The 16,347-nt window shown below is 64.8% G+C and overlaps 1 protein-coding gene across 2 annotated transcripts; it reads left to right on the forward strand.

Moving 5' to 3' along the window:
- Positions 1–790: 790 nt before the first annotated feature.
- USP2 (ubiquitin specific peptidase 2) lies at positions 791–14,830 on the forward strand. 2 transcript variants are annotated; one of them, XM_085081997.1, is made up of 14 exons: positions 791–1,031; positions 2,451–2,561; positions 4,669–5,417; positions 12,246–12,296; positions 12,559–12,682; positions 12,905–13,016; positions 13,095–13,205; positions 13,358–13,422; positions 13,513–13,616; positions 13,689–13,769; positions 13,899–13,977; positions 14,084–14,191; positions 14,390–14,510; positions 14,601–14,830. In XM_085081997.1, the coding sequence occupies exons 3-14, from the start codon at positions 4,710–4,712 to the stop codon at positions 14,686–14,688; spliced, it is 1,752 nt and encodes a 583-aa protein (XP_084938123.1). In that variant the 5' UTR covers positions 791–1,031; positions 2,451–2,561; positions 4,669–4,709; the 3' UTR covers positions 14,689–14,830. The 2 variants fall into 2 exon arrangements, with proteins under 2 accessions (XP_084938123.1, XP_084938122.1); XM_085081996.1 differs by lacking the exon at positions 2,451–2,561 and having other exon boundaries at positions 792–1,031.
- The last annotated feature ends 1,517 nt before the right edge of the window (positions 14,831–16,347 follow it).

Here is a 16,347-nt window from a genome sequence, read left to right on the forward strand (position 1 = left end):
CCTTACGGGTGCTGCCAAGGGCTGCCCTGCCCTCTGGAGCAGTCATACCCTGCCCTGCCCAGGGTCAAGATGCCATCCTGGCACCTGCCACCACCCCCTAACACCATTGGTGACCCTGCGCCACCTCCCAGAGTGACGCCCCGACGCGTCCCTCCCTGTTCAAGGGCTGGAGCCAGGCGGAGGGAGGGAGGGAGATGCCACGCTAATTACATCGCTCGTCATTATCCTCGGCAGGTGCTCGCTGAGTCACGGCCGCGCAGGTGCCATACCCTGGGAGGGTCAGGCGTCCCGGAGCGGTGTCGCCGTGTCCCCATGGATCCATGAGGGATGGCAGTGCCACGCCACGCCAGCTGCCCCGTGCCCACATTTGCTGAAAGTTTAGGGGGCTTTTCTCCCTACAGCTCGTCCCAAGGGGGGCAAAACCCAGTCCAACTCCTCCCCTCACCCTGATGCATTTTTGTGCCTCACTGTCCCCCACACCGAGCTGTGTCCCACCCCGCTCCCTCCCTTAACTCTCCACCTATCCTTCCCCTCCTCGACCTCGATCCCCCTCCCTAAATGTCTCCATTTCTGAGGCTCACCCTCAGTCATCCTTCTCCATCCCCACAGCCCCCACTGTCCCGCAGCCTCCCCTCCCTGGACCCCCTTTCTGTGGCCGCCAGCCCCCTCGGGCTCACGTCCCCTTTAAGCCTCGCCAGGCTGGAATGCGAGAGGAGCATTTCATCGCCCTGTGAGGTCAGATAAAGACACTATATTTATCTGGCTGGTAACCTGAGCCCTGAATTTCTGCGGTGGTGTTTTGACGTGGCCCCACAGCCCTCGGGCTCGGCCCCCTCCGGCCATTGCGCTGCCTCCCGGGGTGGAGGGGCTGAGCCGGGGTGTCCTGTCCCCTCCAAAGGGGACATCTGCACATCGCCCGGCTCCGGTGGAGGGGAAGCTCCCCAAGGAGGCCCCGAGGGCATCACCGAATGCCTGGCTGGTCGCCCCTCGCCGTGCCCTGAGCAGCCACCGGCCACCCGCCCCACATGCAGGTGAGTGCAGGGTGGGGACACCGCCCTGGGGAGGGGGACATGGAGACAGACAAAGCTGTCCCCTCTTCCTTCAGCTGCGTCGAGCCACGGGGAGAGATTCAGAGTTCACACACAGAATCTTGGCTCAGAGCTACCCTCCTCATCCCCCGGTGTGGGCAGAGCTGCCTGCCCGGGGGTCCCTTTTTTATTGCCACCCACAGACCTCAGAGCAGTAACTCATGCCCTGGGTCTTACGTCAGGGTCCCCGTGGGTTTGGGGTTTTGCTGCCTGAGGGTGGCCCGGGAGCAGCGAGCAGCAGGTTCTGCAGAAGGTGGGGATGTGTCAGCAGCACGGAGCGAGGCCAGGGCGATGACTCCCGGACATGTGGTGTGAGTTTGGAGGATCCTCAGGCGCAGGGCTGCAGGGGAAGGGCCCTGGCCCTGGCTGGATGAGTCACCTTGGGCAGGGCCTGTCACTCTGGGGGGTGTGAGTGGTGGGGGGCAACGCTGGAGCTGGGCTGACTTCTCCCCCGTGCCAGAGCAGGGCTGTGAGAGGAGCACTGTGGCCTCCAGTCCCTTACAGAGAGTAAACACTTCGTAGCACATTCTCCCCAGGGCTGCTTGGGGTCACCCTTCCTAGAGGGAAATGGATACCTGGAGGGATTCCATGCCTTATTCTCCTCGGAGAAAGGGCAGGAGGCTGTGCCACCCCTCTGGCACTCTCAGCTGGACAAGGAGCCCCTCAGCCCCAAACCATTAGTACTCTGGAGCGTTCAAAGTGCCTCACACAGAGTCCCCCCTCTGCCTCCACCACGGCAGAGTGCTGGGAGCTCCCATGTAACCTCCAGGCTGGGACATTGTGTCTCAGGGGACACAGCTCCGAGCCTGCGTAAGCGAGAAGCAGCTGTGCTGTGACACCTTGGATGGAGCCAGCGCTGTGTAAGCTGAGCTGAGCCCGTGCTGGGGCTCCGCGGCCACCGAGGGGGACAGCTGCCACCGGGCACGGGCAGGACAGAGGGGACAGCTGCCACTGGGCACGGGCAGGACAGAGGGGACACCTGCCACTGGGCACGGGCAGGACAGCAGCTGGGGACAGAGCAGGGGCTCTGCTTCTTTGGCACACGGGTGAAGGTTTTGCCTCCCTGGTTTGAGCTGGAGGCCAGGGCAGGACTCCCCAGCACCCCGAGCAGCCCCACGGTGTCCCACTGCCATGTCCTGGCGCTGCTCCTGCCTGGCCACGTGAGTGTAGACCGGACATTCCTGTGCCTCAGCTTCCCCTGACACCCCGGGAGGATGATGAGGGTGCAGGAGGCCTGACTCAGCCCTGCCAGCCCCAGGGCTTTGCCAGGCAGCAGGAAAGCTCAGCACAATGACGGGCAGGGAGGGGCCAGGCAGCCCAGGAAGCGCTGGGAGGAACCGGGGTTTTCTCACACCCCCTCAGCTCCTCTGGCTCCTGGCACGCTCCGCTCTCCCGCCGCCCTGGGGTCCGCTTGGATGTGACTTGGGGACTTGGAAGCGCAGGCAAGCCTAGCAGATGTGACATCCCTCCATGGTAAGGCCTCTCTTCCCGAGAAATGGGGTAGCTCCTGTGTCCAGGGCCGGTGCCTGCTCCTGACCCCACATCCCTCCATCGGCTCCTCTGCATCCCCAGGGCAGGTGCTGCCCTGTGGAGACCTGTCCTGCTGCCAGGGAGCACCTGCGGCCCTGCTGCTCCCAAACTGGTGCTCTCCTGATGCTGCTGGTGCCAGAGGTGGCACAGTGGGAGAGCGTGGGCACTTGGCAGGGGATGATGGCATGGGGCTGTCCTGGCACTGTCCCAAGCCCTGATCATCTGTGCTGGCGAAGAGGATGGGGAGCAGGGGCATCCCTGTGCCAAGCTCCTCGGTGCCCCAGCAGGGCAGGCAGCCAGGCATGTGCTCCCTGGGAGCCCAGGGGCTCCGTCACTCTCATCCCAGCACTCGAGTGCCAGGGCCTTGGCTGGGGTCCCACTCCCTCTGAGCGAAATTCCCCACTGTCCACGTCAAATCCTGACTGGCAGAGCCACACTCCCGGTGAGGGCGGCAGCAGCCAGGCTGGGAAGAGCAGGGTGTTTCGTGGAGCCCTTGCCTGGGAGCAGATTATTCACCCTTCAGCCTCCGTCCCCAAACAGGTCTGTGTGCTCCACCTCGCTGCTGCTGCTTGTAAATATTTCCCTCTCCGCTGTGGGATGGCTTTCCCTGGGCAATAACAACAGCGCCGGGGATGCAGCCGGCCGCCTGCAAAGCCAGGCTGCCAGCCAGGAGCCCACGGGGCTGGCTGGTGTCTCTCACCAGCCTCTCCTAAAAGCATTCCCGGGGCATTTCCACACTCAGCCTCCGGGCTCTGAGCGGGAGGCTGTGTCCCCCCGGGGCCAGGCAGGGAGTGACGCCTGGGAGCCGGTACTTGTCCCCAAGTCCGGATGCACCCTCGGTGCTACCGGGGCTGTGTAAGGGACGGGCCAGGCACGGGCTCGGGCACCTCCTGGCTTGGAGCCGGGCCAGAGCCCGCCCCGGCTGGGCTGGGAAAAGCCTTTGAATCAGGGTCATCTCCCGGGTGACTGGAGACTCTCAGAGCCACATGAGCCACTGTCCTGCCAGGGAAGGGACAGCAGTCACCCCGGGAGCTGAGCACCAGCAACACCAGGGCAGAGGAGCTCGGCTGGGGTCCTGCCTGCCCCAGTGCCACCTACAGCCCCAGGACAGGTAGGAATCCAGCCGTCAGCCCTCTGGCGTGGGTGCTGAGGGAAAACCTTCGTGTGGCTCTGGACAGCCCGCGTTTGGGGGCTGCTGGCTGCCACACTGCCCTGTCCTTGCTCGGGGCTGCCTCTGTGTGTGCTCCAGGGGCCTCTGTCCCTGTCCCTGTATGCTCCTCTCCTGCCCTGTGTGGGTGCCACAGCACAGAAGCCACTAGCTCCTTAAGGGGACTGAGTGCTGGCTCTGACTGGCTGGCAGGGACACGGCTGCCACCTCACCAGGACTCTCAGCTTGAATTACTGATGGGGGCTCACAGGGCACAGCCGTGACAGGGAGACAGGAAAGCTGCCCAGCTCCTGAACTTGCCTCAGTTTCCCTCTCACTGAAATGCCAGCCCCCTGCCAAGCCCCCAGCACTCACTGTGAATAACCAGGGGAGGTGCTGGGCTGGCTGGATCAGTCTGTCCCATCTGCTGTCTCAGTCAGAGCTCGGCCTAAGCACCATGACTGTGGCCAGGCTGCTGCTTCCCATCTGGGGGAGGCACTGGGGACATCTCTCCAGCCCCAAGAGTAGCACAGGCATGGGATGGTGGGGCAGAAATGCCAGAGCTGGAGCAGAGGTGACTGCTGGAGTTCCTTGGTGTCTATGAGGGTGTTGAGTACGTCTGGCTGTGCCCTGGGGCTCCCTTCTGTAGGATGAGGTGCCTGGAGGCACAGCGGTGGCAGTGCCAGCCGGGTCCTGCTGTCCCAGGCTCTCCAGGAAGGCTGGCAGGTGGCAAGGGCCGTGGCCACACTGTGACCAACAGCCCAGAGCACCTTTCATCCCCTGGATCCCCTGTGTCTCCCGGGGTGTCCAGGTGAGGCAGGAGCGACTGGGTGGGATCTGGCGGGTGCCCTGTTGAGCTGACCACAGCCCCCGGAAGCTGATCCCTGGGCTCTTCCCTTGCAGTCGATGCCTCCAGGACAACCTGCTGAGCCCCAGCCCGCAGCATGTCCCAGCTCTCCTCCACCCTGAAGCGATACGTGGACTCCTCCCGCTACGCCGAGACCACCTACAGCAAAGTGCCCGGCGGCTACAGCTCCTACAGCTCCTATGGATCCACCCTGTCCTACGCAGACAGCGACAAGATCGGCTTCAAAGCCAGCTATCTGCCCTCCTCGCGCTACCACCACTCCGGAGGGCTATCGCCCACCAGCGGCTATGACAGCAGCCGGCTGTACCCCGACCCCAGCATCCGCCTGAGCCCCTCGTACATCCGCACGCAGCCCCGCCCGCCCGGCGCCGGCCTCAGCGGCGGTGCCTGCTACGGCTTCACCGGGACCCCCAGCAGCCCCACGGGCTACCTGCCGTCCGCAGCGCCCCTCAGCCGCCACAAATCCATCAGCCACTCGGACCTGGCGCGGGAGTTCTCGGGGCTGCACACCTCAGACAGCGCCTACCTGCCCGCGGCCGGCGCGCTCAGCACCCGCAGCCGGCCGGAGCTCGGCAACCTGCAGGGTCTCTACCAGGCTGCCACTCACTCCGACTATGTCCGTGGGTACCTGGAGAGCTACGGGAGGAAAAGCAACCACGGCAGCCTCTCCACCGGCCACCTCAGCCCCTCTCAGGCCACCCTGCCGCCCTCGGGCACCCGCTGCGCCAGCCAGCCCTGCGAGAGGAGCGATGACCACTGCGACGTGCCCGCCCAGGACGCCACGGTACGTGGGGCTGGCCGGGGGTGGGGGACGGAGCTGTGCTGGGGGGTATGTGGTCCGTGCTTGTGGTGAGCCGGGGAGCCCCGCGCTCTCCCTGGGAACCTCGGTGTGCTGCTCCGTGCCTCAGTTTCTGCGTGTGACCCTCCGAGATGCCCTTGCTGGCGCAGCAGTCCCGGCTGGAGCTGCTGAGGCAGCCGTGTGCGGGCAGAAGGGTGTCCTCTGAGGGGCTGTGCTTGCAGGGATGCTCCCCAAGGAGGCAGGATCAGCCTGTGCCCAGGATTGTGCCCGCTGCACTTTCTGCGTGCATGTGACAGCAGGTGATGGCTCCAGCCCCGTGTGGGGCTGACGAGGATTTCCTGCTGCCTCATCCCAGATAGGGAGGGTGACATAGCCAGGCTGGGCCGAGCTGAGATGGCTGGTTTGTCTGGGGCTGACTCTGCCACCGTGCCTCGGTGCCCAGCTGCCAGCCAGGTTTCTCACCAGTGCCCAGCGATGCCAGTTCCCTGGCACCATCCACTGCTGCCACTTTGGGGCCCTGTGCCCCAGCCTGCATGGCAGCAGTGGGTTCCCCGTGGCAGTGCTGCTCTGGGCAGCACCCCGTGTGTTGGCAGGTACTCGGTACCCCAGGTCCCCATCGGTGCTGCAGTGTCCCCAGAGCCCCAGCCCGGGCCGGGAGCAGGCACCGCACACGCAGCCCGTGCAGGGGAGCAGCCTGGTAATTTTCCACTCAGGTTTCCTTCCAAGGTCTGGTCAGGCTCTGCCTGCATTGTCTCCCGCTGTCTTTCCAGTCACCCTCCATTCACCCATGGTCTGACCTGCCCTTTGCTTCCCTGCGTCTCTGCCCCACCACCCTCTGCTGAACTGCGAGGAAAAGTCCTGTCCTGCTGGCAGAGCAGCAGAAAAGAATCCCCCAGCAATCTTTCCCTTTGCAGCCAGGGCCCCTCATCCCTCTCTGTGCCTCTTTTCTAGTGCCTTTCCCCACAGAAACACCTTCAGCAATACCCTGCCATGGTGTGAGACCCCCTGTGCCCACCTTCCTTATGCCTGGCCCCCAGCCCTGGGGAGAGGGAGCAGGCTGGGGAGTCAGGAGAGTGGAGGATCAGTGCTGTGGAAGGGAATTCCTGCCTCCCTCTCCCACAGCAGGCCCTCCTGGGGGGGACCAAGGGGGGATCCAGCAGCTGCTGCAGCCGCTGGCTCTCACAAAAGCTCTCACCATCACTGCCAGGGCATGGTCCCCATGCCATGTGCCCACACAGTGCTGTGACGGGATGCCAGTCTGCTCCCATGGGGCAGCAGGGGCTGTGCAAGTCCCAGAGCACAGCCCTGTGGTCTGCACGTGAGTGCAGCCTGGGTTGACAGGTGGCAAAGGTGGCACAGGGTGCTGGGACAGACACTCATGCCAGGGCAGGCTGGGTCAGCCACACTGGCTTCGGTTTCCTTGGTGCTTTGATGGGCACACCTGCTATTTTCCACTGCCGTGGATTTTCCCCTCACTTTCCCAAGCTGGAAAGCAAATGTCCCGATTGTAAACCAGACTTGGGTGCCTGAAGTCGTGCCAGGTGCCGGAAACCAGCGCAGTTGCAGCCCCGGAGCTGCCATCGGTTCTGCCCCGCTGCCCAGCCCCGAGGGCTCTGTCAGCAGCACCCGCTGCCGACGCAGCCAGGGGACGGCCAGGGGCTGGACCAGTGCCTCCTCCCATCCCTTTTTCCACCGCAGCCTCCTGCCTCTGCGCCACGGAAACCGCCACCCAGAGGGGCTGGCGGCCAGGAGTGAGGGTGTCTATGTGTCCCTGACCTCAGCATCACTTTGTGCCTCAGTTTACCACCCCGTGGGCAAACGGAGGCGTGGGAAGGTGCGGTTTCAGCAAGGGGCTGTGCCTGCGGAGCTGCAGGGCCGTGCTGGCTCCCGGGAAGGGCAGTCTGGTGAGGGGCAGGACTGGAGCTGTGCCGCCCCATTAACCACCCCGGGTGTACATAGGGTCACAAGGCCAGGGCCACCCACAAACCCGCCGGCAGCTCTCCGCAGTCCCATCCTGAGCAGCTGACGGCCCTGGCCCGCAGCCAGCCCTGGCCCTGCCTGCCGCCGCGGTGCCAACCGGGCCCGTGGCAACCTCTGCCCGCGGCAGAAGGTCACCGCTGCAGAGGGGCCAGCTGAGGGCAGGGACCTGGCTCTGAGTGATGCCATCCCACCGGGTGTCCCCTTCTCTCTCCCGCTCCAGCCTCACCGTCAGAGCCTGCGTGCCGCTCTCTGGCTGGAGGGGAATTTGGTCCTTGGCCCGGGGCTCTCGATGTCACCGGGGCACGAGGTTCAGCACGGGATGTGGCTGAGCCACCGTCTTGCCACGGAACCGGCTCAGCCAGCACGGTGCATCCCCACGGGCAGAGCTGCCCCAGCACCCCGCACAGTGCTCGGGGCTGGCTGTGCACTGAGGCCAGTCCTGCCCCCACCGTACCCTCCCGTGCTGCCGGGCAGGGTGGCAGCAGCCCCGGATTTCGGGGAGCTGTGCCCCAGCCCAGAGGCCCGGGCTGCGCCCCTGGGCACGGCAGGGCACCCACGCAGGCTGCGGGAGGGCAGTGGGGTGTGTTCCCCGGCGCGCACACCGTGTCCCCGTGTGTGTACACCGTACACGGCTCGGGGTGTGTACATGTACACACATGTGAGCACGCGCAGGCCCCGATTACGACAAGCCTCCTGTTGTGATGCAAAAGAGCCCTGGCCCTGCAGATGAATAACGCTGCAAGATGCCTCCTCAGATATTTTTGCTGGTGCCAAAAATAGTCTCCCTCCCTCCCTCCTTCCCTCCCCCCCGTCCCCAGTCAGCCCCTCCGCTGGCTGTGCCGAGCTCTGCCGCGGACAGGGGAGGCTGCATCTGCAGCCAGCAGGATCCAGCAGCCCCTGCCTCTGGTTGGGGGTGTTTTGGGGGCTCCAGGGGAGGAAAGCAGGCTCCGCTCGGGGCCCTCTCAGCGAGGCTGGAGGCTGTGGCTGTTTCAGAGCAGCCCAACCGCACTCCCTGCCCTGGCTGCCCATGGAAATTTCCCTGAGCGGGCAGAGAGACACCTGGGCACGCACAGCAGGCGCAGGGCTCCGGAGCTCGTCCTGCCGCGGTCAGAGGGGTGAAGCAGCAGCAGACGCAGGACGAGGACGCAGGACACCCGGGCTCCCTGCCAGTCCCTCTGCATCTGCCCTTGCTGCAGGAGAAGAGCTGGAGCCCTGCCCGTGCCATGCCTCAGTTTACCGAGGGGAGACACCAGGTGGGGTCTTTACTCCACGTAGGAATTGCGGGGAGTTTTTCCCCAGCTCAAGGCACTGAAATATCCTCTGAGCTCAGCGCTAATGCATCCCCCAAAGAGGGGGGTTCCCCCAAAATGTCACTGCCTGGGTAGCTGGCATTGGCACTGCAGGGAAGGCACATTCCCGGGAGCCCCACAACCCTGCCCGGCAGCCCGCAGCCCCTCTCTGGTACAGGCACCCCCTGCACCCACATGCTGTACGACTGTCCCACTTTTACCGAGGCAATTTTGGCGAGTAAACCCCAGCTGGGGAGCCCCGTGCTCTGTCCAGTGCCTGGCCGGAGCACAGCGTGCCCAGGGCCGGACAGTCGGTGCCACCAGCCGTGGGCACGCCGAGCTGGGAGCACGGGGTAGCACTGGGGGGGCAGGCGCTCCTCCTGCCGCCGTCTCGCCCCAATTCCCCATTTCCCCTGCGGTACGTGCACGGCGCCGGTGTTGGGCTAGGGAAACGCGGAGAGAGATGCCGAGGGGGCACCGCAGCCCCCCGCAGCCCCCCGCAGCCGGGACAGTGTCGCCGCCCCGTTCCGGAGCGTGTCCCCGGGGCAGAGCCGCCCCTCGCGGGCCCCCCTGGCTCCCGGCGCGCTGTACCACGCGGTGCGCGGGGGCTGGCCGTCACCGAGCCGTCACCGAGCCGTCACCGAGCCCGGCTGCCGCCTCTCCACCCATTTGATGTCAGAGGCGCTCAGGTGCCGTCAGCCCCGCAGCCGGCAGCGGCTCCGGCCCCGCACGCCCAGCACGGGGGGCTCCGCGCCTGACCCCGCCGCCCCGGCTGCAGCCAGCCCCGGGCCAGGGCAGCCCGGCCGGTCCCCTCTGGCACCCCGCTGCCCGCGGCTGCTCCCCGCCGTCCTGCGGTGCCCGCCGGGGCCATCATGAGGGACTCCTACACGGTGACGCTGCCCGAGGAGCCCCCCGCGCTCCCCGACCTTCACAAGGACCTGCGGCCCCGCGCCTCCATGCCAGGGTCCCTGCTGGTCTCCACCTTCGTCGGGCTCGTCCTCAACAAGACCAAGGTACGAGATGCCCGCAGCCCCCGGCCCCCGGCTTGGGGGCAGAAAAGGGGTACCCCCTGCCCTCCCTGGGGAGCGTGGGGTGCCCTGTGGCATCCCCTGTGCCCGAGGAGGGGTGCCTGGGGGTGGCTGCCCTCTTGGCTGCCCGCGGGGACGGCGTGTCCCGGTGTCCCACAGGATGGCAGGGAGCAGGTGAACTGCACGTGTCAGGACACCTGGGTTCCTCTGCCAGCCCTGCCCTTGCGGTGACCTTGGCCAGGTCCCCGTGTCCCACCGCATGGAAGGGTCTGCCGGCCACACCGAGTCCCTTAGCAGTGTCACCGGAGTGAACTTGTCTGTCCCCAGCGCCACAGCGCCGGGGCAGATCACTCCTGCAGGGATGGCAGAGCAAGGGGCAAGGAGGGCAGGGTCTGAACTCTTATGTAAGTCTCACTGCTCCGGCTCTCCTGCTGCCCCAGCAGGCACCTGGCAGGCGGACCTGGATGGGGCAGGACGGTCGGAATCTTGTCCCTTGTCCCCATCGCCTGTCCCTCGTCCCCGTCCTGCAGTGCAGCCTCAGGGAGTCCCCAGCCGCGCCGCGTGAGCCAGCTCTCCTTCACCGCCTCTGAGCATGTCGTGTCCTAGATAAAGCCCTGTACGGGAGAGGGGGATTAGCTGGAGTTGAGTCACCCAGGGGAGGGAAATCCAGGGGGGGAAATAACACCTCGGTGCACACAGGGCTTGTGCCACCCTGTGGGAGCGCCTGGCACCCCCTGCTCAGCTCCAGCCCACCCCTGGGGTTGTTCCAGGCTCTGGGAGGACAGCCTAGGACCTGGCTGTGAGGGAATGCAGGAGCTGTGGGAAGGTTGTGCACCCACATCAGCAGGACTGTCTAGTCCCTCCTGGCACACGGTGGGAGCTGCCCAACCAGGGCAACTGGACGAGCAGCGTCCCGGTGGGGATGGCTGAGGCACACCGGGGCAGCTGCCGGGGGCTGCTGCTCACCCCTGGCACCGTGACCTTTCCTGAGGTGGCTGTGAGGACACCAGCAAGGCCTTGGGGCTCAGATCCTTCAAGGGGTGGATATGGGCTGTTGGTGGCACATAGGCCCACCTCTCCTGCCACCATCTGCTCGGGGACCAGAGCCAGGCCAGCTCCTCCAGCCGTGGTGTGGCACTGACCTGTCCCATCCTGCTGACACTCTGTGCCCATCCAAGCCTGTCCCCAGCTCAGGAACAAGCCGGGGAGTTGCCTGGCACTTTTGGAAAGCCACCCCCAGCCACTGACGGCCATGGGCAGCCACATCTGGGGATACCCCTGTGCTCTGGGCACTGCGGGGGCAGCCTGTGGCACACAGGGCACCCGGTCAGTCTGTCTGAGCCACGTGTGCCCACACAGGGTGGCCGGGTCCCCGCTGGTGCCGGTCCCTGCCGCGGTGGGTGATGCCTGCGCCGTCGCTAAGGAGCACGTGTAACTGGATCTGGGTTATTTTGGGCTGCTGTCAGGGCTGGGTGCTCAGCACCTCCCACACACACACCAGCTGCTGCTATTTCAGAGCTGCTGGGCCCCCTCCCCTCCTCTCGCCTCCTCTCCTCCTCCTCAAGCCTGGGGTGGGCAGCTGGGGCGTTTGCCCAAGGATCCTTAAATCCTGGGCATCTGGGGGAGCACGATCAGCAGTCTGACCCTGTGAGCCTTGTCAGACCCCCATCCTGCTCATCCCACTGCTCTCCTGTGCAGGGCTGGGAGCAGGACCCCTGGGCTGCCACCAGTGCCCCCCACCAGCACCCTGTCCTGCATGCTGGGAGAGGAATGGTGGCTCTTCCAGACCCTCTGTGCTCTTGGTCTCTCCAGCAAAAAGTGATGATGCTTCCTGGCCCCAGAGCCCAGCTGCCCATGGCCATCTTTGCTTTTCCTTGCTCAGGGAGCACCTGGAATTGCCACCCCATGGCACAGGTGCAGCACAGCCAGGGCAGCGAGTGGCTGGGAAGGCACTGCTGGGCACACAGCCCTGTTCCCAGATCTGACTGCCGCAGGGCTGGGCTTGCACTTTCCCAGGTGGACTTTATCCTGCAAAACAGCTGTGCCAAAGTCTGGGCTGCACTTGTGCAGGGTGTCCTGGAGGGAATGGACACCCCCAGGACCATATGGGCAGTGACAGGCCACTGTGCTCCTCCTGCAGCGTGGGGCAGGCACAGGGCACTGTCATCCCCCAGTGTCCCAGGGCATGGGGGTGGCAGGGGAGGCAGCCTGGGCTGTCAGCCTGACCTGCAATCCAGGGCACGGGGCAAAGGTGTTGCCAGGCAGGGAGAACTTTGAGCCCTGTGCGTTGTCCTCGGCCAGCAGGACGGGGCAGGCCAGCCGTGGTTTGTCACCAGGCCCTTGGCCCAGAGAGCAGCCCGGTGCTGACTCTGCCCGTGATGTCACAGCGGGATGGGGCCTCTGCTTGTACCTGAGGGCCTGCTCCACGGGGAGGTCTGTGGCACCATGGCCTCGCTGGGCTGCCCACAGGCATGGCCAGCCCGCCACCCTCTCAGTCCTCTTCCCTCTCTCTGCAGAGCTCCAAGGCCGTGCAGGGGCTGACCGGCCTGCGGAACCTCGGCAACACGGTGAGTGTGTCCCCAGGCCTCTGGCTCACACCGGGCACATCTGAGGGGCAGGGAGAGCCCTGTCCCTTCACCTCACCCCCAACACCCACACCCTGGCCCTAGCAGCTCTCTGCTCCCTCCTGATGGTGCTCCTGAGGAAGAGCTTCCCCTGCTCCTCACTGCTTCGTCCCCATCCTCTGCCCACCCGCCCCAGGTGTCCCCCTGCCACGGCCTGCTTCCCTCTGCTTCCCGTTGCCATGGTTTTCTCTTCTGCCTCCCCCAGTGCTTCATGAACTCCATCCTGCAGTGCCTGAGCAATACCAAGGAGCTGCGGGATTACTGCCTGCAGAACCAGTACCTGCGGGACCTCAACAACAACAGCCGCATGCGCACGGCGCTCATGTCAGGTAACTGCCCAGCCCTGCGACTGCAGGGGCTTCCTTCCACCAATCTCTGCAGCAATCCCTGTGGCACATCCCTGGGATACCCCAGATCCTGTGGGAGACCCACCCAGAGCTCGGTGCTCCGCACTGCCATCAGGCCCAGGGAGCCCGGAGTGGGGTGCTGAGCTGTCCCCTTGTGGGCACGGCCGTGCCACCTGACCTGCTGAGCCACCTCTCTGCCTGCAGAGTTTGCAAAGCTGATTCAGCTGCTCTGGACCTCATCCCCCAACGAGAGCGTGAGCCCCTCCGAGTTCAAGACACAGATCCAGCGATACGCCCCGCGCTTCGTTGGATACAAGTGAGGGGGGTGGGTGCAGGGGTGGTGGGGAGCTGAGCCCCCTGCAGCCTCTCACCGGCCATGCTCTGTGTCTTGCAGCCAGCAGGATGCTCAGGAGTTCCTCAGGTTCCTCCTGGATGGGCTGCACAGCGAGGTGAACAGAGTGCTGGTGCGACCCCGGGCCAGCACCGACAGCCTGGATCACCTCCCGTAAGTACTGCCCTCGGCAATTCCCACAGGAGAGGTCACTGCCCGCAAGGCCAGCCCGGGGACAGTGACTGCATGGGTCACTCTGGGGTGGGTGGCAGGGCTGGTGTCCCCCAGGCCATGCTCAGTGCCCTGCTGTGTCCCCATCCTTGCAGTGACGACGAGAAGAGCCGGCAGATGTGGAGGAGGTACCAGGAGAGGGAGGACAGCCGCATCAGTGGTGAGCAGAACCGGGGAAAGGAGGGCAGGGCTGGGCCAGGAGCAGGGCTGGGAACCAGGGGTCTCACCCTGCTCTGTCCCATCCCACCAGACCTCTTCGTTGGGCAGCTGAAGAGTTCTCTGACCTGCAGCGAGTGTGGCTACTGCTCCACAGCCTTCGACCCCTTCTGGGACCTGTCCCTGCCCATCCCCAAGGTGAGGGATCCCAGACAATCTCTGTCACCCTGTCCCACACTCCCTGTCCCTGACCCCCTCTGTATCCCACAGAAAGGCTACGGGGAGGTGACGCTCATGGATTGCCTGCGGCTCTTCACCAAAGAGGATGTGCTGGATGGGGATGAGAAACCGGTATGGGGCAGGGGGGCTTCCTGGGGACAAGCTGGGTCCCTTTCCCCCGTGCCTGTGTAGCCAGGACTGTGGGCTCAGTGCCCTCAGCTCTGCCCTCACCCTCCTGCTTGTGCTGTTTGCCTCCCACAGACGTGTTGTCGCTGCAAAGCCAGGACGAGGTGCACAAAAAAATTCAGCATCCAGAAGTTCCCCAAGATCCTGGTGCTTCGTATCCTTTGGGCAGAGGGATGGGGACAGGGAGGATTGGGAGGTGGGGGCAGATGGATTCTCGTGGGCTGCCCTTTGTCCCTTGGCCCCTTGACGTGACCCTCCAGACCTGAAGCGCTTCTCCGAGGCCAGGATACGAAGCAGCAAACTCACCACCTTCGTCAACTTCCCGCTGAAGGACCTGGACCTGCGGGAATTCGCCTCGCAGAGCTGCAGTGAGTCGCAGCCCCTGCATGCCCCTAGTCCCAGCCCTGAGCTCCTGCTGACTCCTGGGTGTCCCCAGCTGGTGGGGGGCAGAGGTGTGAGGGTGGGCGGCACGGAATCCATGCTGCCAGACATACTGGGGTGTTGGGGGGCTCTATGCCAGCATTTTGGGGGGCAGCAGGGCTGATCAGCACCCCTGCTCCCCACAGACCACGCCGTTTACAACCTCTATGCCGTCTCCAACCACTCGGGCACCACCATGGGCGGCCACTACACAGCCTACTGCAAGAGCCCCGTGTCCAGCGAGTGGCACACCTTCAACGACTCCCGGTGAGCCTGGGGTGGCACAAACCAGCAGGGACCCCCTGCTCAGGGCATGCCACCCCCCCTGCTCACAGCTCTCCCCTCCCCTCTCCGCAGTGTCACCCCGATGTCCTCGAGCCACGTGCGCAGCAGCGATGCCTACCTGCTCTTCTACGAGCTGGCCAGCCCGTCCTCCCGCATGTAGCCAGCCCTGCCTCCCTGAGGACCCCCTGTGCCACCCCTCAGAGCCGGCTCCGCCAGGATTCGGGCATTCAGCCCCCCCAGAGCAAGAGGGAGGCGAAGAGGACACACCCCGAGGTGGCTGCAGAGGGAGGCTAGGAACAGCCAGGAGCAGAGAGCCCAGGAGTGAACATCCCAGCTCTGAACTGAGGAGGGCAGCTCGTCACAGGACAGGGCTCAGGCAGCTCAAGCGCCTCCTGACTGCTGGCATTTGATTTTTTTACCTCGGGGTTTTAGTTTCTTTTTTTTTTTTTGTCCTTTTTTTTTGGTCTTTTTTCTTTTTTTCTTTTTTTTTTTTTTTTCTTTTTTGTGTGTAATAAAAATCGTGAGCAAGGGACTCTACAAGAATGGGGCCACCTGTCCCATTGACTCAACCAGGACCTCTGCTCCCCTGGGACAGCACCCAGGAGAGCCTCACACATCCCTCCCGGCCTCTCGCCGCTCCTGTATCTGCTTGGCCGTCCCAGAGGATTTGTGAACTGCTCCCGACCTCCTCCCGGCACTTCCAAACCTCCTGGCAAAGGACTCAAGCCCTCCGTCCCGTCTCAGGCAGCACCTCCCCAGCAGCTGCCCCACACACACTCCTCAAAGCAGCCTGAGCCCAGGCCCAGACTCACGGACAGGAGGGAGGAAAACGTTTTGTGGAATTTCTATGTATTTATAGTGGACTTCGCTTCACCTGGAGCCCCCCGCCGCTTCCTGCCTCTCCAGGGACTTGTGCCGGGGGCTGCTCCGGGTGGGTTTTTACCTGCCTCCTCATACGACGGTGCCTTAAACCATTTAGGGGAGCGGGGGGCCGCGGGGGTCGCACAGGAACCTGTGCAGGAGAAGGAGGGGAGGACAGTGGCTTTCCGGGACCATCTGCAATCGGGGCTTTTTTCTCCCTGTGATCAGGAGCCCCCCTGGGTGCCCGGGGACCGCCCTGCTGCTCTGTCCTCCAGCTAGCAAATGCCAGTGGCCTTTTTAGCCTTTAATTTATTCTCCTCCCCGTCCTGCCTTGCCTGAGGTGCAGCGGGAGGAGACACGGGCACCATCCCAGCCCTCGGGGCAGCTCCATCCAACCCACACCCGGCCGGCTTCGCCCTCGCTGCCCTGCGGGCACGGGCTGAGCGCTGGCACCAGCATCCTGCCCAGCCTGGGGCATCCCAGCGGGGCTCGGGGGAGGCAGGATGGGAAAGGGGGGCTACCCGCGGCAGGAGCTGGGCTGGGGCAGCGATGCTGCTCGTCAGGTGGCTTGTTTACTGTGTAAGCAAGACGGGTGGGAAGTGTCTCATACAAGGGAGACTCGTGCAGGAATAAATCTGAGCTTGAACAGGGCGTCGGGTGAGTGTGTTTGGTCTCTGGGGGGTCGGGCAGAGGGTGGGAAGCTGCCACCGGCGGAGACCCGGGAGCACCCATGGGCCAGGAGCAGCCAGGGCTCACTAGAGCAAGGGACATGTGGGTGCAGGTGGCAGCGCCTGGAGGCAGGAGGAACCTCTCCAGCCCCACGGAGTTCCCTGCTGCTCACACTCTTCCCTCCAAACCCGGAACAAAGGGCTCTTTCTCCCCTGCTTAGGGCCGGAGACGGGCATTAAGGGGCAGCGGGAATGCAGGTGGCAGGGCGCAGGCACGGACCGAGGGAAGG

This window comes from Lichenostomus cassidix, chromosome 24 (genome assembly GCF_008360975.1).
Source record: "Lichenostomus cassidix isolate B80296 chromosome 24, HeHo_3.0, whole genome shotgun sequence".
In the NCBI taxonomy this organism is placed as follows: domain Eukaryota; kingdom Metazoa; phylum Chordata; class Aves; order Passeriformes; family Meliphagidae; genus Lichenostomus; species Lichenostomus cassidix.

What these genes read in the sequence shown, in the direction of transcription:
- USP2 (XM_085081997.1), top strand. Translation starts at nt 4,710, where the DNA reads ATGTCCCAGCTCTCCTCCACCCTGAAGCGATACGTGGACTCCTCCCGC. An exon ending in ATTCGCCTCGCAGAGCTGCA is followed by an intron (nt 14,192 to 14,389) that starts GTGAGTCGCAGC and finishes TGCTCCCCACAG; the next exon opens with ACCACGCCGTTTACAACCTC. An exon ending in CACACCTTCAACGACTCCCG is followed by an intron (nt 14,511 to 14,600) that starts GTGAGCCTGGGG and finishes CCCTCTCCGCAG; the next exon opens with TGTCACCCCGATGTCCTCGA.